The 26,218-nt window shown below is 47.5% G+C and overlaps 1 protein-coding gene across 1 annotated transcript in view; it reads right to left on the bottom strand.

Annotated features, from left to right (window-relative positions):
- LOC142575110 (neprilysin-1-like) overlaps nt 1-26,218 on the bottom strand; it is a 357,362-nt gene that overhangs the window by 104,715 nt on the left and 226,429 nt on the right. Inside the window, exon 13 of the mRNA XM_075684106.1 lies at nt 6,131-6,214. Coding sequence (XP_075540221.1) covers nt 6,131-6,214 — 84 coding nt within the window. The remainder of the gene's footprint in view (nt 1-6,130; nt 6,215-26,218) is intronic.

Genomic DNA, 26,218 nt, shown 5'->3' with positions numbered 1-26,218 from the left:
ATGAGGTTTTTGACAAATGAAGATGTTTCCCAAAAAGAACTTATTCGCCGTATGGCTGCCGTATGCGTTGAACATTGCGTTTCATTGACCACTGTGAAGCGTCGTAGCAAACTGTTCAAAGAAGGACATGAAAGTTACAAAGACGTTCCATGGCCGGGCCAAAGCCACCGTGAAATCACCCCCAACACAATTAAAAAGGCCTTGGTTGCTCAGTGGCTATGGTGTTGGGCTGCTGAGCACGAGGTCGCGGGATCGAATCCCGGTCACGGCGGCTGCATTTCGGTGGAGGCGAAATGCGAAAGCACCGGTGTACTTAGATTTAAGTGCACGTCAAAGAACCCCAAATGAGGGTGACGACTTTTTGTCTGCAATTGTGACCGGGGATGACTCATGGTGCCACTACTAGTAGCCTGAAACACTACGGCAAAGCTTACAGTGGAAACATTTGAATTCACCACTCCCAAGGAAAACAAAGGCCGTCATTCTGCCAGAAAAGTGTTGACTTCGTTTTAGATCGTTAGGGACCATTATTGATCGAATTTTCGAAACCTTGAGAGACTCTAAATCGTTTCAGATATTGTGAAAGGTCGGATCGGCTGCGTGTCGTAATCAAGAACAAACGACGTGGAAAATTGAGCATTGGGAACATCTTGCTTGACGACATTGCCCGTTCTCACGTCGCTGATGTGGTTAATACAAAACTGGCAAAGTTCTAGTGGGAAACGCTGCAACATCCATCATGCAGCCCAGACCTGTTGCCTTGCGTCTTCCACATTTGGCAAAATTAAAAAAAAAAACTGCTCAAGGGAACCAAATTCGTGTCGGAAGATGACGTGTAGTCATTTACAGATTTTTGGGGCAGCAACCCAAGGAGTTTTATGAGACTGGAATTACGCGACTCGTTAGTAGGACAAGTGTCTAAATATACATCGTGACTACTTTTAAATAAAGTACCCCGTTTGTCATATATTCGCATTGGCTCACTTTCATTTGACTCGCCCTCGTATATTTTGCAGAACTCCTGCTTCTTATATGTGCCCTCTGTTGCGACTATAATTTCGGAGCAATTACTCGCAGTACACGACCGGTGACAGCTGCTCCTGCGCAATACATTCTAACAAAGGACAGCGTCATTGAGGTTTTCCCCTGGTCGTTGCATATATACGAAAATGTAAACAAGGTTGTTGAATATATAGATGATCCCTGGACTAATTCTATAAGGAGGAGGCCGAGCTGCAAAGTGAGCCCCCCACGAACGAAATTTCTGGCTACGCCACTGGTAGGAAGTAAGGATAGTAGTTTTATCGGCCGTATAAACTTGCAAACGTTCGCTTACTAACTAAATTAACAATGATAGAATACGTAACCGTGACTCAACGAGGACATAGAAGGAAACAAACACATGGAGACAGCGCTGTCTTTGTGTGCCTGCTTCTTTCTACGTCCTTGTTCAGTCACGCTTACACATTCTATCATGGATTCAAACCAACTATCCCGTCAACGTGTTTCAGCTAAATGAACCAGCACGGTGTCATGCGCGCGCAGGTAAACGGGAACACAAATCGCTCCATGACAGTCGACACTGTCTGTGAAAACGCTGGAGTTAGGAATCGCGGCACCAGCCGCGAGCTAATTGACCATAGTCCATCTGTCGCTTCAACGCGTATGAAACGTCAAAACCACAGCGTATACGAGACTACCGGCACTACGCGCTCTATGCAAACATTGAAGACCGCTTTGAAGATGAGGCCCGCGCGGGCGCACACTTTAGCCTAGCTAAATTACATGTAACAGCTAAAGAAGGCATTTCTAGGCGCAATGTCGCGATGCACGAGAAAGGAGGATTGTTATATCGGCACTACAGAGACCGAAAGGGCAAGATTCTGGATCGGTGAGTCATACCTACTAAGAGCAGGGAGGCCCTTTTGGGTCTCTGTCATGGAAATGAGGGGTCTGGACACCTAGGCATAAACAAATAGAAAGAAAGATTGCTTGTGGAATACTACTGCCCCAGCTGTTTCAAAGACGTAGACAATTTTGTGAGATCATGCGACGCCTGCCAGCGCTCGGATAAACCAGGAGAACCATGGAAAGCTCCACTAAAGGTAGTGCCCTTAATGTCAGAACCTTTCAGACGACTTGTCATAGACACAGTAGGGCCTCTACCAAAGACAATGTCGGGTTGCAGGTACCTGTTTATTATGCTGTGTCCAGCTACAAAGTTTCCGGAGGCAATCCCTCTCGAAGAACTCGGCTCCAGTGAAGTAGTAGACTCGCTTTTGACAGTATTCGCCGGAGTCCTGTTTCCGGCCGAAATTCAGGCGGATCAAGGATCAGTATACACAAGCTCACTGACTTCTACGTTCTTACGAAAGTGCGGGGTAAAGTTAACACTCAGTTCCGTCTATCAGCCTCAGTCAGATAGTGTAGGGAGATGGCATTCAGTTCTTAAGCGAGTTTTGCGGGCACTCTGCCACAAGCACAAGGAGGACTGGGAGAATCGTCTTCCGGCTACTTTGTTTGCTTTGCGAACGGTTCCTCATAAGGCTACAGGGTTCTCGCCAGCAGAACTAGTGTATGGGAGGGCACTCCATTCCCGACTGAGAATGTTGAGAGATGTGGGAGGAAAGAGGAGAGAGTCAAACAGTGGTGCTAAATCTGTCTAAATCTGCTGGAACGGCTCCGTACAACGCAAGAACAAGTCGAAAAGAACATGGGCGTGGCAGAAAAGAACACCAAGGCCTATTACGACAGGAATGCGAGGCTTCGAACATTTAACGCTTGGGACCAAGTAATGATCCTCAGACCTTCAAGAAAGAACAAGCGTGAAGTTCACTGGGACGCACTCGCTAATGTGCTGCACAAGTTTTCACATACTAACTATGCTCTGAAAGTGCCCAGTCGTGGGAAGAAGGTGAGAACATACCACTGCAATTTAGTAAAGCCCTACGTGGAGCGGAGCGGAGTTGTTTACCATCAAGGAGCCGGATGTAAGACGACCTCCGGCTCAGAAATCAGCCTGGAAGAAGTTGTAGAAAACTCGGTAAGCCCGGACGCTCTTTAACCCGAGCAGCCGGATGCGCTAAATGGGCTGCTAGGCGAATATCACGATAGATTCATAAATCGGCCATGTAGAACCGAACTAATAACGCATAAAATAGACCTAACATCAACCGAACCCATAAGATGCCTTACAGGGTGTCTCCACGACAGAAAGAAACTACGGATGCCGTGATAGAACGCATGCTAGAGTTGGGAGTTATTGAGCCCACTGAAAGTGACTACACGTCACCGCTAATACTTGTGGAAACCGCTAATAAAGATCCTCGTCAGTGTTTTGACTACAGAAAGTTAAGGGCCATCACCAGGGATCAGTTTTATCCGGTACACAACATTAACGAACGAATCGAAAGTGTCAGCGCTGCTAAATACATTTCGACTACAGATATCGTGCGGGGGTACTGACAAGTTCCCCTGTTAGAAAGTGCCAGTCGCTATGCCGCATTTACCTCACCTGCTGGCACTTTTCGCCCTCTCGCTCTTAGGTTCGGGCTGAAGAACACGCCGTTTAGCTTCTCTAAGTTGATGGATATTGCCCTAAAAGATTTGCAGGAGTTCGCATTGTCACATCTTGATGATGTCGCAATTTTGTCTGACAGCTGAAACAGCGTGCATCGCACCTCGAGCCGGTGTTCTCGCCATTGAGGTAGCAGGCTTAACGATGAAGGCAGAAAATGGAGGTTTGGCTGCTCGCAGATCTGGGCCATGTTGTCAGCCAGGGCACGAGACGGCCGGCCGAGATGAAAACAGCCACGACTGGAGATTTTTCACAGCCGCGCACGAAGACAGACCTTCGTTCATTTTTGGGGCTCTTTGGGTACTATCAACGGTACATTCCGAATTATTCGTAAATACCAAGTCCTCTAACGAACGCACTCCAAAAGGGAGCACTGAGTAAGGAGCACTGGGATAAGAAGAGAGAGAACGCTTTCCAAGGTTTGAAAATGTTATTAGTTTCTCGTCCTTTGCTTTGTGCGCCAGACTATACAAAGAAATTCATAGTTCAGTGGGATGCAAGCGTCAGGGGAGTGGGCGGTACTTACAGGTCGGCGATGATAATGAGGAACATCCTGCCCTCTATTCCAGCCGTAAACTAACTGTAAGAGAGGAAGCCTGTAGCGCTTCAGAGAAGGAATGTGCCTGTTTGGTTTGGGCAGCCCAGAAGTTGTCGTGTTACTTGTACGGGGCGAGATTCATCTTCGAGACCTACCATTGCCCTCTGACATGGCTTAATAAAATGTAAAAAAAATGGCCGCTTGCTTCGATGGAGCTTCATCCTCGAACAGTACAACTTCTCCGTTAGATATAAGAACGGAAAGTTGCATAGCAATGCGGATGGCTTGAGCAGGCTGATTTAAAACTCTTTCTAAGTTTAGGGATTCCAACAAATTTTTGTTGTTGTTTTACTTTGTTAAGCCAAGACAATCCCTTTCATTTCACAGTACTCCATCCATGATTGCTAACTTTGTCGGCACAAAATTCCTTGGAAGTTTGCATAGTGAAATGCAGTATTTGTTGTTTCTGCACTCATGTTTTCTATGAAGCCTAGCGGGTCTAAAGCGAGATTCACGCTACTTTATCGCTGCGCAGAGCCGTGTTGTGGGGTTCGCTTTGCTGCTGCCTGTCATTGTGAGATGTTTTCGGGTGTATGTCAGCATTGCGCAGCTGGGGGGGGGGGGGTATTCTGTAACAGTCCACCTAGTGGACTGTCCATTTCGGGCGCTGCTGATTGGCAAGGGCCGCTCGTCTGCTCCTCTCTCGCACAGCTGCATCCAATCAGCAGCGGCCGAAATGGACAATCCACTAGGTGGACTCTTACAAAATACCCCCCTCCCCCCTGTTTGCTGCAAGCCAAGTCATACCCCTTGCCACCAGCCGTTCTCTTCCTGCCCAGCGGTTATCAGCACTAGCTACTCGAGATTTTCTGGGCCATGGAGGAGCTGTTCCAATCGGCCAGTGGGGATAGTGACCTTCTAGCCTTTCCCGCTCCGCTTCGGCGAATCGCTTCGCAAAGCTAACAATGCGTCTCCCTCGGACAGACTACCGGCGCCAGCAAGGCGAGGCACGTTTGGCGGACCAAGTATTGTTTGTTGGTTCACTGTCGCCTTCAAGCACCAATGGGAGCAAGAAAGAAACTCCCGGGAAAAGGTGTTCTAAGGCGATTCCTGGAGGACAGCGGTAACCGTCACGGTCGTTTGACAAACGCTCCAGCTAACTGCGGGGTCACTCCAGGAACCAAGACGCGCCAGCTTGAGTCAAGCGTGACAACCCCTGTCTACGACGCTCCCCTCCTTTCTGTGTGTGCAGTGAACAAAGGTGCAGGAGTAAGTGTGTGAACCCTCGCCCTCAAACGCGGGTCCTTCGACGACTTTGGACGTTCCACTTGGACGAAGGTTGGACGGCACTTTCCTTGGTTTAGGAATCTACGGAGGACACAGGGTTTTTGAGGAGACGTTTTTCTGCTCCTCGCTGTGCTTGACTTCATTCATGGTAGACTGATGACACGTTACGTTCTCCACTCTTCATGTAGATACTGTAAATGGCCCCAGTACTCGTTGTCGGTGAGAACATGTTCCTCTTTTCGAAAACGTCCCTAGTGTGAATGAGTCGGACGACGGCATGGGCCAGCTACTCGTTTTTACATGCCCGAACCCAACTGCTACAGTGCACACTGTATGTGTTATTCGGAAGTATATGCACACTTCAGTTATCGCCTACGATTGCACTACCTCCGGGACCGGCCAACGAAAGAGTATTTTTACCAACGGACACGACAAATGCAGGGAGGGGGGGGGGCAGAACTACACAGCTTCGCTGTAAAAAGGCGCGGTATGGATAAACGCATTCCATCGCCACCAAAATGGGGTATTGTGTGGAACTTAGTGTGCAGTGTAACATCATATGCTACGAGTTGCGCAACCTGCGACTCGGGCAAACATTGCACGATCTGTCACTTTCGAAGATGGCCTGCGTGACGCGAGGTTCAACTTAAGAATAACGCCGTTACCCTGCGGAAATTGAGGGTGCGCCATGAGATGACGTCATGGCCCAGCGAGAAGAGTGAACCAACCTTGAAAGCGGCTGGCAGGGCGGTCGAACCGATCACGAGCTCCCGGATGAGCATCTGCGACAGCGCCAAGCTGCTGGCACGAACCTGCGTATATATGACATATATATATGACACATGTGAGGACGACAGTAAGCGCTCTGTTTAACTTAGGGCCCAACCACTGGCACGCGTCGGCACGCTTTCGTGCGTGCATGGCTCGGCTAGGCTCCTACCAAGGGTTGCTAGGTTTTTCTGTCTTACGAGGTTATGCATGGCTTAACTATGCTCATACTAAGCGTCGCCAAGTCTTTTGCGAGGTCATACACGGCCAGGCTGGTAAGCCACACAAGCCCCAGCAAGTCAGACGCATGGAAGCCACAGTACGTGCGTGACAATTTATTATGCACAGTACTTCAGTACCAGTCGTCGTCATCGTCGATCCGGCCCTCGTCCTCGACGTCCGATAGTCATCGTGGTCGTCGTCGTGGTCAGTGGCGTCGGGGAAGGCTTCGCGAAGCGTCTGAAAGGCAGAGCTCTTCTGTTGAAAGTTCCGCACCGAGCTCACCGTGATTCACGTCGAACCAGAGCCCGTCACAGACGCGGCAGCTGTGCCCGAACTCCATGCCGAGGAATTCGCGCTGGAAGCGGCCGTCGGCACCTCCCACGGATTTGCGGGCTTGGTGTTGGAAGTTCTCGCTGCCGAGCAGGCGCGGAACCGATTGCCGGCGGCGCCGAGCATTCAGTCGGCAGCGTTTGCTGTTTGTGGCCCGAAACTCAAGATCCTCGGCTCGGCGACGGCGTTTGTCGGCGAAGGCCTCGGCGCGATGGGCAGGATCGGCTGTCCTTCATCGATCGTATTCCCGCTGAGCCGCGCGCCGGGCTTCCTTGTAGGTCACAGACGTGACAGCTGTGCCCAAACTCTTGCCCAGAAATTCGCGCGGGAATTGGCCGGTTCGCACCCCCCGTGTCTGGGCAGGCTTTACTCTGTAAGTTGAGACAGAATAAAGAACGTTTGAGAGGTGTGCCGCCGCGCCGGCCCGACTCGCCTGTGGCGGCACGACTCCGCCCTACGCGCGTGGAGGTTACGTGGCTAGGTACCGGCGCTCCCGGAGGTGGTTCCTAGGCAACGCGAGGTGGCGCAGAGCTGGGCTGAGTTTTCTGGTAACCCTCGACGGCAGAACGAAAGCTTAAACAGCTCCGCTATTAAAACTGAGATATCCTACCCTCTCTGCGCGCTAGGTGTGGAGGAAGTCACGTTGTATTTCCTTCTTTTTATTTTCCTTTCTTTTTTTCTTTTGCTGCAGCGTCCATGTTCCCGGGCCACAATGGCGGCTTTGTTATGGTCATGGACACGACCGTGGTCATGGAGAAAGGAAAAAACTGAGGAGGGGCCCTGACGTCACTCTTTGTGAAGTTGATGGTATCTTCGACTGGTCGCTTCTATCCCCCGAGGCAGAATAGGGCAGACCCGGCGTTCCACGAACTTGGAGATAGAGGAGGACAAGCGCGCAAGCCGAAAGCGTGAACAGCTCTCGGAGGAAGAAATGGCAAATGCATAACCACGGTACTACTGCTAACATCCAATGTTTCGCCTATCCAAAGCTCGCGGCGCTGCCTGAAAAACCGGCGGACGCGCGGATTGGAAGAGCTTTCGTCGAGACGCCAGCATGCTGTGGCCTAGGTTGCCTAGGTTACGGCGGAACGTCGCCAGCAGCAGCGACGCTGTGCCATAGAATAAAGAAGCAACTTTAGAGAAGGGTAACTGTACCTTCCGCAGTGGTACGAAAATAAGCAGAGGCAGCACGTGGAACTTACTTAGGTGGACGCCAGATGGCGCTGCTCAATCCGGAAACGGAAGTGCGTTTTTTTAGAGCAAAATCCCTTATGGCCTTATGGCCGCTGGTACGCTCCGTGCATGCCCCGCCGGCTATGCCACATGCCTCAGTGCCTTGGCTGCCGCGTAGCTGGTGCGTTCTAATTGCCAGGAGACCGAATAGCCTCTACTGACGCATATACAAACAAGCCACAAGTGAGTGAACAGAACGTGCGACTTTATTGGCAGAAGACAAGCAGTGTACATTCTCGTGTAATAGCAGAAATAAAATTTGCATGTCGAGATACGCTGGAATCATTGACACGAGCTCGTAAACGGCTCACCGTCGTCGTCGCATATGGCGGTCTGGTAACGAGCGACAACCAGCGGCGCGAGCAGATTGGACTGAGTGTCCCACCTGTTTGCAGCGGCAGCCGCCGTTAAAGACGAGCAACTTGCATTGCGAAGCAATCGGGTGATGCAGGCATCTGCTGCCGTAGCCAACACAGCAACATGGACTACCTGGGAATTTAGGGTTAACTCATTTCCAACCTGCACGTTTGCTTGCTTTCAGGGGCCGCTAATGTGTGGCTCACACTTAGTGTCCCACTTTGTCTCGATATGGACAAGTCGCTTTCGTGGGCGTCACCTTCGGCAGCCATTTCTGCGGGCATTTCCACCAATGCGGCTATCAACTTCATCCACTTCGAACCATGCTGGTCTCCGTTCATGCCTAATCGCGGCTGAAAAAGGCCGGAGGTGCAATTTGCCCATGGCTGCAGCAGGAAAAGGTGAACGGGGAGCACGAATCGCGGTGTGTGTAAATTGGGAGCCTATGTCGCTGTTCAGACAGCAGGAGCGAATGCTTACTTCGTGAGACTGCTTCCCAATGCAACTGACCAGGCCGCCACATTCGAATAGCATCCCAAGTCGGCCATAACCAAGTGAGATAACAGCGAAATTAAACAGCAATCATTCACGCATAGTGTTCTAACACTCCATTATTCATTGGCTACGAACCATACGGCAACAGTGAGCATTCACATACACGGGTTTCTTAGGATACATTCAGCCGCCTAGTTACAGGCATAATGCTTGCCTTCGTCGCACGTGGTGTTCTGGTAACGAGCGACAACCAGCAGTGCAAACAGATTGGACAGAGCGTCGCACCTGTTTGAACCGACAGTTGCCGTTGAAGATGAGCAACTTGCATTGCGAAGAAATCGGGTGACGCAGGCATCTGCTGCCGCAGCCCACACAGTGATATGGGCTACCCGGCATTTTATCGTTGACTCCTTTCTAACCTGTACGTTTCTTTTCTTTCGGGGGCTGCTAATGCGTGGCTCACACTTGGTGTCCTACATTGTCTCGATATGGACAAGTTGCTTTCGTGGACATCCTCTTCATCAGCCACTTTTGCGGGCCTTTCCACACATGTGGTTATCAACTGCGTACACGTCGGACCATGTAAGCATTATGCTGGTCTACGTTTGAAAGATGTTTATTTTTTTCCAGGTTATTATACACAAGTAACGATCACTTGTTACTGATTGATTCATGCTTAATCGCGGCCGAGAAAGGCCACAAGTACAATTTGCCCATGGCTGCAGCAGGAAAAAGGGAACGGGGAGGATGAATCACGGAGTGTGTAAATTGGGAGCCTATGTCTAGGTGCAGACTGCAGGAGCGAATGCTTACATCGAACTTCGAGAGACTGCTTCCCAATGCAACTGTCCAGGCCGCCACATTCGAGAAGCATAACACGTCGACCATAACCAAGTGAGATAACAGCGAAATTCAACAGCAATCAGTCACCGCCTATGGTTCAGACAATACATTATACATTGGCTACGAACGATATGGCAACAGAGAGCATTCACATACACGGGTTTCTTAGGATACATTCAGCCGCCTACTTACAGGCATAATGCTTGCCTTAATCGCACGCGGTGGTCTGGTAACGAGCGACAACCAGCAGTACAAACAGATTGGACAGAGCGTCGCACCTGTTTGAACCGACAGTTGCCGTTGAAGATGAGCGATTTGCATTGCGAAGCAGTGAGGTGATGCAGGGAAGAAGTTTGGGCGTGTTGGTGGGATACATAAAAAGTGGGATACATAGCGCAAGAATGGCACAAGGACACTGGAATACATAGCGCAAGTGTTGGTTGCGGCGCAGGCATCTGCTACCGCAACCAACACAGTGACATAGACACCCGGTATTTTAGCATTAAATCCTTTCCAACCTGAACGTTGCTTTTCTTTCTGGGACCACTAACGTGTGGCTCGCACTTCGTGCCCCACCTTGTCTCAATATGAACAAATCTGTTCCGTGGGCATCACCTTCGACAGCCACTTTTGCGGGCCTTTTCGCCCATGAGCCTATCAACTTCATACACTTCGAACCATGTAAGCACATATGCTGGTCTCCGTTCTGAGCACATCATGGCCGAGGTAGGCCACAAACACAATTTGCCCATGGCTGCAGCAGGAAAGAACGAACGGAGAGCACCAGTCACGGTGCGTGTATACTGGGAGTCTATGTCGATGTGCGGACTGCAGGAGCAAATGCTTACCTCCAGGGACGGCTTACCAAGGCAACTGACCAGGTCCCCACATCCGAGAAACCTAACACGGTGACCACAACCAACTGGGGCAGCAAAACCAGATTCTGCGATCAATCATTTCAGTGTAGCTTGCGCAAAGACCCAGGCTATTGAGGAAGAAGAGCAATCATCAGCGAGACTAGGAATATGGAAAATGAGAAAGCTTGCATTCAAGAGAGAAGGCACTCTGCTCTGCAAGCATTGAAGGCTAAAAACATCAAGAAAAGTAAAATAGTGCGTGGCACACGGTGCGTAGGTTAATGCAAGACACATGCCGATGCTGCATCAGCTATTTCAAGAGAGGAATTGTGCCCGACAACATACACTAGAAGATACTGCTACAGATATGGTACGCTACCAGGCAGTGACTTTTATTAAGTATCGGCGAAGAATCGGTTGACATTTATGTTTGGATAACGATGAATGATCTCTAACGAGAATGGGCAATTAAAAAGCTTACATATATAGAAAAAATTACACTTGGCACAATTGGAATTGACATGGCCAGGAAGATAAGGGCAAACTGACGGAACTCTTCCGGCTAGCGTCGTCGGTGCTTGGTCAGAAGTTGCAGGTGCATCTGAACACTAAGAATTCCTAGAAATTCCTTTTTGAGTTACTTGGATGACTCGGCCAAATGTCCGTGCTAATGGAATGGTGGCTGAAGCCCTTTTGAGTCTTGACACAGTCCTCCGCAGACTTTAAATCTAAATTCTTCTGCTTGCGCGTCTTTGTTCATGGAGGAATTGTTCATGGTTCATGGTGGAAGGGGCTGGAGCCTTGCAGATTCGGCTCCAGCCCCTTCCTGTTGGTGTAAATGGGAGCTCCTGTGATGATCCAGATGTGTTTGTCATAGACTGTTGGGGCAGAACAGTGACACATGAAATACAGCACAGATTAGCCAAACTCATGTAGTGTTTTGTTTTATGTTTGAACCAATTATACTAAACCATAAATATGAAAAAATACATTCATATATGCTGCAATCGAATGACATGTATCTCAAGACTAGCAAGCTAGTACAGCATATATCAAGCATATTTATTTCTGAACCAGGTGTTGCTTGCCTTGTAGTAGCAGCCAAAGTCCACACAATGGCCTTGTTGTAGCAGGCAGTAGCTTCTATTCAGTGCGTGGAGTGTGTTGCTTTATACTGCTGCCTTCCTGATTACTGCACGTCTTGAACATAAATTTTGACTGCATCAGAAATTGAAAAAGCAATATTTTGCAATATGAAATGCAAAAAGGTGTGACATATATATTGTAATGGTTTGCGACTACAGAACACATACAAATGCACAGTGTCTGTTCTAGGGTTCTTAAACAGCATGCTAAATAAATATTGCTATTGTCCACAAAATTGATGTCTGCTTAACTACAATGCATGTCAACAGCTGAAGTATTATTAAGATCACAAATGGGAACATTTGTGCGCTCGTTTATAGACTAGAAGAAATCACACTGCTGGTTTCACAAGCAGATAGATGAAAGGCATGAAGCTATTAGAAATGATGCATTCTTTTTCTGCATGAACGTGATGCACCGCTTTACTACTGCAAAAAGGAATCTCCTGAGGTAAACCAAACTGAATAGCAAGGACATTTGGAACCAACAGGTACGAAATATGGGTGAATCATCATGCGTGCAACGGCTTAATACATTGAATTCAGTACTTTAGCTTCAGTTTATCAAAGAGTTATTCGGTTCTGTGGACGAAGGAAGTTGCCGGCGAACTCGGAAGAAAAATATATTGATAAGGCTACTGAGTCACCCATGGCTACGGCTACAACGAGATGAAAAATGTGACGCGCCTTCCGATATCGCCTTTTCTTTCGTGAATGTGTGTATAATGATGGCCTCGCAACTGAAAATTTATTTTGGAAACAGCAACGGAGGGTCCTGACTGCCCCTATGTAATGCAGCATCTAGTTTGTTAACTTGCCTCCGCCTGTAAGTTAACGAGACGAATATATTACATAGCGATCGATGCAGCGATGTTAAACGACTCACCGATATTGCCGTCCGCAGTCGCAGAAGGATCCGGCTCCCATTTCAATGCATACGTGTTCCACATGGCTCATGACTAAAACCTAGCTGTCGGGCTTACACCCTAAGTTAAATAACGCAAGATATCGAAGCATAATAAACTGGCTTTAGCACGAAATAACCAACCGATGTACGAACCAAGGAATCCATACCTACCGTGCACGCGAGCATACCGGTAACGTCTTTAAATCCGGGCCAGAGGTCACGTGGGAGGTCGATGATGCTGAACGCTCTTTTGCGCTTAAAATGGCACAAACCAACAAAGTTGGTAATAAAGAGTACAATGTAAAATTAGGAATGGTAATGTTGTACTCCTTGTCATGTAATAAAAACGCTTCGTTTATTGTTAAAGAAAGTTTGTAGGTTAAAATTGCGCTTACTACGGCGCCTCTAGCGGGAGATAATGCGCTCACGGGGGAACCTTTTTAATTAGTGTACTATGCCTGTTTCTTTAGCAGCGCCGCGTGGTCGATTTTTTACGTCCTCTGTGGCCATTTGTTGAACTTGAGAGTGTTCGAGGCCTGCAAAAATTTTAAACCCAGGCCAGAGGTCACGTGAAAGATCGATGATGCTGAACGCTATTTGCGTTTACAGTGACAAAGAAAGAATAAACTTACTAATAAATAGTGGGATATCTAATTAGCAATTATAATTTTGCCCTCTTTCTTATGTAATAAAGATGCTTCGGTAATTGTAAGAGAAAGTTTGTAAAATAATGTTGCGCTTATTATGGCGCCCCTAGCGGGAAATACTGGAACTAACATAAGCATTCGGAAGCGATTCTACTATGCTTGTTTTATTAGCAGCGGCGCGCGGTCGATTTTTTCGCCCTCTGTGGCCATTTGTTCAACTTGAGAGTTTGCGGGGCCTGCCTGTGTTATGAGACGTTGCGGGAAACGCTTCAATCTCGACGACTGCTCCGACGACATAGAGTCACTGGAAAAAATTTCAGAGTACCGCATTCGTTTTCCCCGCGCCGCCGACGCGTTCATTGGCCCAACCGTACCACGTGATTTTGGGGTGCCATATACCTTCCAAGGCCGGCTGAGTTAGAGCGCAGGAAGCGCAGGCTCCCTACGTTTTTTTGTATTCCGATTGTCGTGCTCGCGTTTGACTGCAAAGAAATCATGCCTGGCTGCTGCGCCTTCGGATGCAGCAACCGAACCGAATCTGGAAAGACTTCTTTCTCGATTCCGACCGGGAAAAATGACCGAGAGCGTCGTTCTGCGTGGTTACACAGAATCGGCCGGGAGAACTTCGAGCCTACAAAAAACACTCGCGTGTGCGAGGTATAAGTACACCTTGCTTGTGCTTTTCGGCACTGTTTTAGAAGATATTTAAGCGAAGTGCACGCGGTGTTAGCGATGCCACGAAAATAGGAGTTCAGTGCAGGGATCGTTCGCGTCTTGCACGCTTGACGCGGGTACACGTGTACGCGTTTGTTGCTCAACACACGCAGTTATTCCGTGCTCGTGGCACGTGAAGGCACACTTGTCACGCGAAAATTTCGCGTCCTCACGTGCACCAGGTGCTCGCATTATTTCTCCGCGCACGTGAGCGCACTCTCGCCTCGAGTTACTCGACCCATATGACATTTGTTTTTCGCAGACTGTGACGATCGCAGTCAATAAATACATGGTCAGTGCATCTCGTGCGTCCACATAAAGGCCGCTTTCTGTGCAGTTGTGTTGGCACTGGTAGAAAAATAGAAATGGGTTAAATGTTAGCAATCCTTGAAGCTGCGTGTTTGCGGCCACATGCGCGTTTACACCTCAATTGAGCTATGTTAATTGTCTCACTGCGTAAACTTCTAAACCTTTATAACGTATTATTCGACTCTTTAGTTGGGTCTTTCAACTTATTATTACAGCTACCTTCCATGTTTTTCGGTTTTCACATGTCTGAAACAGGGCTTCATTCAAGAAAGCCCTGGGAGCCTCCTTGGACAGCCCAGCGTTAGGGTGACCAGCATCACACTTCTAACCATACAACAAATATTTGCAGGACCTCTTTTGTGCTGAAGACTTTGAGAAGCCTAGAGTGGATGGGCATTCCACTTATCCTTTGCTCATTTATACATACGCATTTTGAGGTTGAAACCAACGGCAAGGTGATATTCACAACACATGCTTCAAATTTTGAGCTTTTAAGCCGAGCACATGCAATGAACTGAAGTCAGCATACATACTATGTTTTATGTTGAAATGCTGCGGTGCATACCCACATAATGTTGTGCTTGATGCATGACAAGAAATACAAAACAACAGAACACCCATTAGCTTTAGTTTCACTCTGTCACCATGCATGTTACATAAACCGCTCTAAAAGCGCAAGAATTTTATACATCGCCCATGTAACTTAGAAAAAAAGTGATGCGTCATCAGCGGGCGTTCCTGCCTTTTTTTTAACACAGGCAGCAAATCTTGGCAGTCTAAGAAAACAGTCATAAATAAGTTGAAAAGAGTAGCCGCTCATGGAACGCACTTGACAGCCGCGTTCATAAATCACAATGTAGCAAACTCTAGCTCATTATCAGTGTACAGAAGTACATATACGTTGATGCAATCACTCAAATGGCTCATCTTGGCCTTCCACAAGATTTAGTGCGCAAAATGGTCATCGAAGTTGGTTTTTACACCTGCTGTGCACAGATCGTCTTACGATCACGGCCAAACACCGGTGCGCACACGGCAGTCGCAGTGTATCGTGCGTATACAGCGGACGAAGTCACCCGGCAGAGTCGAGAACGCGCGGTACCCGATTACAAACTAAATTAAATGTATCCGGTGTAGCTTGTGAAATTATACAATAAACGTACGTACCTGTGGCACTGTCAGGTGTTAGTTTCGTCCTGCTTGGAAACATTCAATAGAAGTCGGCAGTGGTACACGATGTTCATGTCCAAAAGCACAAGCTTGCCTCTTTGCGGCTCGAAGGGACGAAATGTTTCCTTCGCAGCTCGCTCCGCGGAAGGGGAAAAAACGCGTGCATAAGCTCCCGATAGCAGCGCTAAGCTGCTGCCCACAATCGTAGCACAGTTCCAGCAGTAAACACGATCGGCGTGCAAAACAACCACCGGCTGCATTACTTCGCACAAAATAACATTTTATTTTCGTTCTTAGCAACCATTATCTCCGGGCACAAAGTATCTGTACTTCAGTAAACACTCAAGCCGATGTGTCACCGAATATCAAGCTCTTCCAACACGGCGGCCTACCCGCGACGCAGTCGGCTTGGAAGGTATATGGCGGTGGCCGCTCAGTGTTGCCAGTCAAATCCCGACCTTTGCGGTACTCTGAAATTTTTTCCAGTGACTCTACTACGACAGGGCTCGGAGCGCCTCAGAGCGGTCGAAGATGGAGGAGTGCAATCGAGAACAACCAGCCAAACGTAGGACGCGCACACTCTTTCAACCTACGTTTCAACCAGCCGAAGACAACAACGCTCGCGAGAGCGCTCCAGAGCGCTCACAAACGGTCGGCCGAAGTTAGCGTAATTGATGCCGGAAGATGGCGCTGCTCCGCCATCATGTTGGGCCAGTTCTCCTCTGGTTTACATTCCTCACAAAACCACGCCGCGCTGCGCGTAACCGGCATGATCGGACGCGCGCTCTGCGGCGATCCTAAATCAAAGGATGGCATTGCGATGTCTCGTCGCATTACCGTTGCCGAAGTCATCTTGAAAGAAGTAAACAATGAACTTAAGAAATTGGGCCATGAGGTCGAGTCCGCTGCTTATACCGGCTTTTATGAAAAAAAAGACATGCTTTATCAGCCCAGCCAACCAAACTGTTATTATCAAGCGCAGTTACCAGCCACTGCCCAGTTCTTGCTTGTTTTTAAAGAAGGCCACCTTTATCGCTCCCTTCTACTTGCTCTTCTCTATTTGGAGTTCCTGGGGCTCTCAGACGGACTTGCGAGCTGGACCTCTGGCGGTACGAAAAAAAAAGAACGTTTGCGATACATCTGGAGTTTATGGGCACCAGCATATATTCTTGCTGTACCATGAAGAATCGTCCTGCTTTACTGAACAAATTTCGGGTGGCTGCGCGTCACTATCCACAGCTCGCCGGCGAGGAGGCAGAACGTAATTTCTGACTCCGCGCTTGGATACATTGCGGCCTGCGGTGCCTTCCCACGGTAAGTGAAGCTTCACGGAACCAAAGTTTTGTGATAGCCGGCGCACGGTGCAGAAAAGTATGCGCGTAGACGCGGCCTATGTGCGACCATGGAACAGCCGTTTGATGTGTTCGCAGTAGTACGTTCTATGGAGCCTTGCTCACTTGCAGCGCATCCGCTAACATTCACTTACCTGCGCTTTTCGCGCGCACAGGTAAGATACGCCTGCAGTAGGGAGGATTCGTCCCTAATAAGTCAAAGCAGCCACTTCTTTCCCATCTTCTCGGATGAAGCGTCGACTGGCCGGCGCACGGTGTCGATGGCAGAAAAATGCACATATTCTGCATAAAGCTCTATCAGCACGTGTATTGTGGTACACCTCTGCAGGTCTCTATGACCCTCGAGCGAGCTCTGCTTAAAAGAGTTCGTGCTGCCGCGAGTACTGCGAGAAACAAGCAACAGTTCAGCGACACGTGTTTTAATATGCACAAAAGCAAGTTGTTACTGAACACGATGTTCTAAAAGCAGGATTATGCAATCTTGGATAGCCTACGTTCTACATGGCCGCAAATGTACCATGCGCGGTCAAAAGCAGGAATCACTGACCTGCAAGGCGTTCATTGTACAGATTCTGAAACGCATCGGGCTCGGCCTACGATGGGACGCTAGCACGATTCCGCCGAAGAGGGCGACATTTCCAGCGGATCTTCCATCATCCGTTGCCAGTGCCGTGGCGCAGTACATTGTGTACAGCATTGTATACTCGTTCATTTCACGAGCTTTAGTTCCTCCTGTCCCACCTGATCACAGCAACATCCGGGAGAGCATGGTACAGAACACAGCGCAAGAAAACACGGATACTATAGCTGCCCACACGACGCCTTTGCCACGGTACAAAAACGGAGAAGCACGTTTGAGCGCGTACGTATCGGAAGTTTCTCGAATGTCATCAATGCTTCTATCCGTTGTCTGTTGTCGACAAAACTTGTACAATCTGACTGCATACGCGACACGAATTGTGTAGTAATTTCTGGAAAGCGCGCGGGCACCAGCGAATACGGTGGAACTTTCCACGACTGCTATATGAAAGCCGACGCGCTGGACCTGCAGATCAGGCTTTCGACTACCGCCGTATTTGCTCATCGCTATCCTTCTGACTGAGTGTTATTTGTTTTGCTGGGCAAACGTTCGCACAATATAGAACTCAATTTGTAACACCAAGTTTTGACTCTGCATCATTCTTCACCGTTATTACTACGTGACAACATTTCTAATATAAATTGTTCAATGATACTTTGCACGCCTAATGCTGACATAGCGAAACGCGGAACACCCCTGTACTAAGATTTAGGTGCACGTTAAAGCATCTCTGGTTGTACAAATTATTTCGAACTCCCACACAACGGCGTGCCTCATAATCAAATCGTGGTTTTGGCACGTAACACCCCATAATCATTTTTTTTTCTTACACAGTTGGCTGTGTAATGAGCCGCCAAAAATGAAATCGTGCGACAGCTTTTCATATGATATGAGATGGTCGTGTAGGTGTTTGCCAAGCAACCTCATAGATAGACGATGACGTGAGCGCAAGCGCTGATGTCGATATTTTGAGCTCTATTGCTACTTCAAAGGTAAAAAAATACTGTTCCGGCCGGTGTGCACTCATTAATCGAACGTGTTTTTTTTTATATCTTAAAGAGCAACTTATTCTTTCAAGCTCAATTTCCAGCAGGCTGTTTTAGGCCGGACTTGGACGGTTGACTACAAAATGCTCAAATAACAAGTGTGCCGCAGCCAAGGAGCTAGCGTCGGCGCGCGTCAGAGCTTGTGTCCAGTGGTTACGTGCCCTTTTCCTCCAACCGACGCGCAGCGACGCGCTCGCTTGTCGGTGCGTTCCGAACCTTGCCGACCCATGCCTGTGGTGGGCCGTTGCCTTTGCATCAAACGTTTTTCGTGATGCTCTCCTCGCGAAGTATTTCTGCGACACCACTTCATGGACCCCAATTTGATTTAGCCATCCCGAGCATCGGTGTCCGAGCCGATGGACAAAACAAGAATGCTTTTTACGAACTGCGGTGCCAGTTCACTGGTCGGCACGAACTTGGCGCACTATTCTTGGGCTGTCATTTTTGAGGATACTTTCGCAAGAACTCCGTTTCGTATATAGCTGGCACCGAAGGCTGGACAGCACCTACGTCATCATGCGGAAGAAATGTACGTCATGCATGTAGGCATTAAGTCTCGTACCTTCATGTACTGAAATATGGCGTAATAATTGCAGGGAAGGCGTCGCACATACAATGTCGCATATGTAAACCTATTTAGCACCGAAAGAGCGGAGCGACACTTTTTTGAGGCACGACACCGCTCGGAACACCATGCTGATCCGCGCATCGTTCCAGGTGCTGCTATGCTGGCCCCGTGTCTTCTCGTGGACATTACCGAACCGGTTACGATTGCCGACGCCATCTACTGTCAACGAAACTGAACCCGTCACCACCAGCCAACCGTTCTTCGCCACCTTTTCTTCTGGAAATTCTGTTCCATCGCGCACGGAAGTGCCCGTCTGGCGGCACCACGCCTCCGCTACTTCACTTGTCACAGGACAGCACCAAGCACTAACTAACAGGGAATGGAATGAAGCCTGCGTGGGGCACGACACCGCTAGGCACACCGTGCTGATCCTCGTATCTTTCCAGGTGCTGCTATGCTGGCCCCTTGGGTTCTCGTGCACATTACCGGACCGTTTCCGATTGCCGACGGCATTTACTTTCAACGAAACTGAACCCGTCACCACCACCCAACCCTTCTTCGCCACCATTCTGGAAATCCAGTTCCAGCGCACACGGAAGTGCCCGTTTTGCAACACCACGCCTCGCCTACGTCACTTGCCACAGGACGGCACCAAGCACTACTGAAAAGGGAATGGAATGACGCCTGCGTGGGGCACGACACCGCTCGGCACACCATGCTGATCTACGTTTCGTTCCAAGTTTGTTACCTCGGCTACTCAAAGTATTCTCGTAGTAGTGACCACTTTCTCATAGCGGTGCCTTGCCCTTTTCACGGCAGAACTGGCAGAACTGGCAGAACTTTCCAAGGTTATCAACAAGCGTAAGACAGCTGACGTAAGGAAGTCTAATATGGTTATAATTGAACATGCTCTCAGAAACGAGGAAGCCTAAAAGCAGTGAAGAAAAATACTAGGAATAGGGAAGAATCAGATGTATGCGTTAAGAGACAAAGCCGGCAATATCATTACTAACATGGATGAGATAGTTGAAGTGGCTGTGGAGTTCTATAGAGATTTATACAGTACCAGTGGCACCCACGACAATAATGGAAGAGAGAATAGTCTATAGGAATTTGACATCCCACAAGTAACGCCGTAAGAAATAAAGAAAGCCTTGGGAGCTATGCAAAGGGGGAAGGCAGCTGGGGAGGATCAGGTAACAGCAGATTTGTTGAAGAATGGTGGGCAGATTGTTCTTGAAGAATTGGACACCCTGTATGCGCAATGCCTCATGACCTCGAGCGTAGCGGTATCTCGGAAGAACGCCAACATAATCTTAATATATAAGAAAGGGGACGCCAAAGATTCGAAAAATTATAGACCGATCAGCTTACTGTCCGTTGCCTACAAAGTATTTACTAAGGTTATCGCAAATAGAATCAGGAACACCTTACACTTCTATAAATCAGAGGAGCAGGCAGGATTTCATAAAGGTTAGTCAACAATAGACCATATTCACACTATCAATCAGGTGATAGAGAAATGTGCGGAATATAAGCAACCCTTATATATAGCTTTCATTGATTGCGAGAAAGCGTTTGATTCAGTCGAAACCTCAGCAGTCATGGAGGCATTGCGGAATCAGGGTATAGACGAGCCGTATGTAAAAATACTGAAAGATATCCATAGCGGCTCCACAGCCACCGTAGTCCTCCACAAAGAAAGCAACAAAATCTCAGTAAAGAAGGGCGTCAGGCAAGGAGATACGATCTCTTCAATGCTATTCACAGCGTGTTTACACGAGGTATTCAGAGACCTGGTTTGGGAAGAATTGGGGATAAGAGTTAATGGAGAATACCTTAGTAACTTGCGATTCGCTGATGATGTTGCCTTGCTTAGTAACTTAGGGGACCAATTGCAATACATGCTCACTGACCTGGACAGGCAAAGCAGAATGGTGAGTCTAAAAATTAATCTTAAGAAAACTAATGTTTAACAGTCTCAGATGAGAACAGCAGTTTACGATGGGCAGCGAAGCACTGGAAGTGGTAAGGGAATACATCTACTTAGGACAGGTAGTGACTGCGGATCAGGATCATGAGACTGAAATAATCAGAAGAATAAGAATCGGCTGGAGTGCGTTTGGCAGGCATTCTCAGATCATGAACAGCAGGTTGCCATTATCCCTCAAAAGAAAAGTGCATAACAGCTGTCTTACCAGTACTCACCTACGAGGCAGAAACCTGGATAGCTTACGAAAAGTGTTCTACTTAAATTGAGGACGACGCAACGAGCTATGGAAAGAAGAATGATGGGTGCAACGTTAAGGGATAAGAAAAGAGCAGATTGGATGAGAGAACAAACGCAAGGTAATGACATCTTAGTTGAAATCAAGAAAAAGAAATGGTGCATGGGCAGGACATGTAATGAGGAGGGAAGATAGCCGATGGTCATTAAGGGTTACGGATAGGATTCCAAGAGAAAGGGAGCGTAACAGGGCGGCAGAAAGTTAGGTGGTTGGATGAGAATAAGAAGTTTGCAGGGACAACATGGCCACAATCAGCACATGACCGGGGTAGTTGGAGAAGTATGGGAGAGGCCTTTGTCCTGCAGTGGGCGTAGCCAGGCTGATGATGATGATGATTTTCCTTTCACGTAAATTGGCGCGTTGTGATTTCTTAATGTATTGACATGATTCCTTTTGAACTGCTTTGGGAACGTATGCTGTTATTGTCAGGTGATGTCGAATTGAATCCAGGCCCACCTGATGCTACCGATCTCGCCCCTTTGTTGCAGGCAATTTGAGTAGAAATGGCTGAAATACGAGCATTTCAAGCAAACCAAGACAAGATATCATGTTCCTTTCAATCACGCTTAACACTGCTGGAATGCACTAGACGAACACCAGGCAATGGTTCTGCAAAATCCCGAACAACTCAGATGCGCAACAATATTGCAACCTTAATACCTGCAAGCATAAATACTTGTAGTAGGATGCGACGAAATAACCTACTATCCTTAGGATTAGAAGACTGTGTCGGTGAGTCATGGAAGGAGTCCGAAGATAAAATACTGGCATTGTGCGCAGATAATCTAAACATTAAATTAGAACTCAACTGTATTGAGTGAGCGCACCCCGTCGGTAAATTTTGCGAATCAAAGAAGAGGCCTATCATTGTAAAATTCATCCATTTTAAGACAAAAGACAACATTCTGTCTCATGGACGAAAATTAAAGGATACGGGCTACGCTATCAGAGAAGACTTCGAGGCTACCACGCGCGCGTCTAGATCCAAACTGTTACAGTTCGCCCGAACTCAGAAATGTGCATTCAAACTCAGTTTCGATCAACTTCATATCGGTAATAAGTGTTTTTTCTATGACATCGTGTCTTCGAAAGTTGAGGAATGCACACCATCAATGCGTCATGCGTACACGCGAACCATAAATGCTGTAAATACACCCACTGTCTCGACCAAATGATGCCTCAAGAATACTAACTCAAGTTCCGCTCCCAAAAGGCTGGCTACGTTTTTGAATTTCAACACGCATTCACTAACACACGAAGCGTAGTAGCAAAGCGAGATCAGTTACATCGCTATATTAGCGACACAGAATCCGATATCTTCTTGCTAACAGAGACGTCGCTGAGCTCAGACATAAACGTCTAACTCTAACTTCACATTATACCATAACGATAGACAAGACCGAAGGGGAGGAGGCGTTCTTATCGCTGTTAGAAAGACATTATCACCTTACCTAATATGTCACTATGGTAACCTTGACCTTTCCTTGGTATGTGTCTATAACAATACGATAAAAAACGTTTTTGGCATTTGTTACAGACCACTTGACAAGCACCAAGCTTTCATTGATTTGCTGTCCCAATCCCTAGCAAACATTAAACACAAGCTGCCGAATGCACCGCTTTTTCTTTTCGGAGATTTTAATTACCCCCATATTAACTGGAGTATGCTGTCTGTATCAACAGGGACCTTTTATACGGAAGCAACACAATTTGTTGAAGTAACAGAAGATTTCAACCTCCAGCAGGTGATAGCATGTCCCACCAGAGGCGATAACATACTTGACTTACTTCTTACAAGTCACCCGGACACTTCCGCCGTTACCACGATACCTGGCTTGAGCGATCATTGTCTCCTGCACGTTCTTAGTCGTCACCAATTCAGTAAGAAATCATCTACCCAAAAACTAATCTCACTACCGGAGAGGTGACTATGAGGCTATAAACAGTAGACTAGAGTAATTTTGGCAGAACTTTCAGACCACTTTCTCGTCACGCTCTGTCAATTCTCACTGGGAGCTATTCAGAAAAAAACAATGTTACACCTAAATGATAAGTACACACCCACTATTGTCGCAAAATCAGATTATAATAACCCTTGGTTCACTAAACGCGTAAAATCTCCTCTTAACCGTAAAAAAACGTCTCTGTAGGAAAGCCAATCAAAGCAATAACACCGCAGCGTGGGAAAGGTATCGCGCGTGCGTAAAACTGTATACTGAGGAGATCACCAAGCCAAAGATAAATTTAACAGTCGCGATCTACTCTCCATTCTTCAATCAAATCCAAATAAATTTTGGCGCACGCTCTCCACGAAAGACAGATCTAACACCATCGAACTCGTTGACCTCCATGGTGAACCTATTCCTAATGATGAATGCGCAACCGCCCTAAATAACTACTTATGTATTTACTGCTACCATTCACGTATCTGACCTGCCCAGACTTACTGCTTCAGTGCAAGCTATGGCAGACCTACACATTTACGCGGAGGGCATATTTAACCTAATCAATAGTCTTAAACCATGATCTTCCGCTGGCTGCGATGGTATAAGTAGTAAACTTCTGAAGAACACCTCCCATGTATCAGCACAAATACTCTGCGTACTATTCAAACAATCGCTAGAAACTCCGACCGTTCTCGGTGACTGGAAGAAAGCTAATATATTGCCCATCCTTAAATCAGGTGACCGCTCGAACCTTACCAATTACCGCCCAATCTCCCTTACAAGCATCCCCTCAAAATTACTAGAACACATCATAGCCTCAAGCCTAATGAAACTCGAAGCAATTAAGTTTTTCTACCCATTTCAGCATGGTTTCCGAAAGCACTTATCGTGTGATTCGCAACTCGCAGAATTCACTCACGAAATTCTGCTTATCATGGACAGGAACCTGCAGACATACGCCGTTTTCTTAGATTATTCAAGGTGCCTCACAAGCTCTTACTGCAAAAACTATCTGGACTTGGAATCTGCAATAACTTACTCAGATCGATTGAACAATTCCTATCCGGGCGCAGACAATACACTTCCACAAACAATCGCCGCTCACCTTTTACTGAGGTGACTACGGGCGTCCCTCAGGGCGCCTGTCTGTCCCCTTTATTATTTATAATCTATGTGAACGACTTGACTACTAGCATACATTGTAAACTACGACTTTTCGCAGACGACTGCGTAGTTTACAGCGCTGTTAACTCCTCTGACGATGTTCTTTGCCTGCAGCGTGACCTCGATGCCATCTCGCCATGGCGCGAAAAATGGCACATGCCTCTCAACTCATCGAAATGCAAATCGATGTCTTTTACCCGAAAGCGCAGTCCCTTTCAGTCCACTTATCGTATTAGCTCTGCCAACATCAGCACCACTTCATCTTACAAGCACCTGGGTCTTATTTTGACGTCATCACTCTCTTGGATAACGCACATCGAAACAATACGCCGCAAAGCTGCGCGCTCACTCCGGTATCTACAAAGAAATTTAAAAAGGCATCCCCAGAAGTAAAGACGTTGGCGTAAGTGACATTTGTCCGTCCACAACTCGAATTTGCTTCCGCTGTCAGGCATCCATCTCAAGATTACCTAGCCGCATCATTGGAATCCGTTCAAAACCGAGCTACCCACTTCATCACTTGGCATTATTCACAGTACACTATGGTGTCACTTCCTTGAAGCAAAATTAAATTATGCGGTTTTACGTGCCAAAACCACTTTCTGATTATGAGGCACGTCGTAGTGGAGGACTCCGGAAATTTCGACCACCTGGGGTTCTTTAACGTGCACCTAAATCTAAGTACACGGGTATTTTCGCATTTCGCCCCCATCGAAATGCGGCCGCCGTGGCCGGGATTCGATCCCGCGACCTTGTGCTCAGCAGCCTAACACCATAGCCACTGAGCATCCACGGCGGGTACTTTCTTGAAGCAATCAATAGGTCGGCAAACATTGAAGTCGCGCCGCATCATATCACGTCCTTCTTTGCTGCACTCCTTTTTTTTACAATCCACACTCAAGGCACCACCTTCTTAAACCACCATTGCGAACTTCCTCTCGCATAAGTCGCAGCTCTGCCATAGCACGTTTACCCGGCCGCTCATCTGCCATGACCTCTTCCTTCTTTCCTGATGCAATCGTTTATTGGAATGCGCTCCCTGACAACTTCGTTACCTGTAGTGACCCCCCAAAAGTACGTGAATTGCTAACAAATCACTTTGAATAACTTTCTGTTCCCAGTGTACATCGTTCATGAACCCATCATAAACCACTCGGAATAGTCTACCCTTGTCAACCCTTCCACCTAGTTTTTTTTTTCGCGAATGTATTGCCATGTTGCTTCTTTAAATTCGTAATTTTTCTTTGATTGTATAGTCGTACAAAATCAGCAATGTTTCTTTTTTGTTGTTTTGTACGTAACCACTCTTACACGTGTTTGTATTGCCCCCCCCCCCTTTTGTTATGCCTTCGGGCCTTCAAGGTGATAATAAATGAAATAAAATGAAGCGGCCACAGCTCGCGACCAAAACATTGCAGTAGCTTTGCATAATGGGAGCGCAAAAGCACAGGCATAGTGCGCCAATTGACGTAGCCTTTCATCCACAGGTTGTCGCAATATAAGTTGTAGATATTCCGTAGAAATTCGCATATATAGAACAACTGCACAGCAAAAAGGCGCGGAGCAAGCAACCTGAGTAGGTTGCTTGCTAATAAAGATTAGACGAAGGGTTACTGGAACTTTGCCAAGAATGCTTATCTCCTGTACTTCAGAGTGCTGAAGTGGAAAAATTGTTGACAAGCCGCTTGTTCTCATGGCAGATTTCACTGAGTCTCTTGATTATGGCGACTAAGTGATGGCAGGCCGGTGCTTTAATGTCACGGAGGAACTCGCAGTGCTTGATGTGAAACTTATGGTCTCAGCCATAAGTTTCACATAAATTTTACACTAAGGGGAAAGACCAGCTTTCCAGAGTAGAAGAATTGGACGCATATG

This window comes from Dermacentor variabilis, chromosome 3 (genome assembly GCF_050947875.1).
Source record: "Dermacentor variabilis isolate Ectoservices chromosome 3, ASM5094787v1, whole genome shotgun sequence".
Taxonomy (NCBI): Eukaryota; Metazoa; Arthropoda; class Arachnida; order Ixodida; family Ixodidae; genus Dermacentor; species Dermacentor variabilis.
The sequence above is the reverse complement of the archived record's forward strand: the minus strand, read 5'-3'. Positions and strand labels throughout refer to the sequence as shown.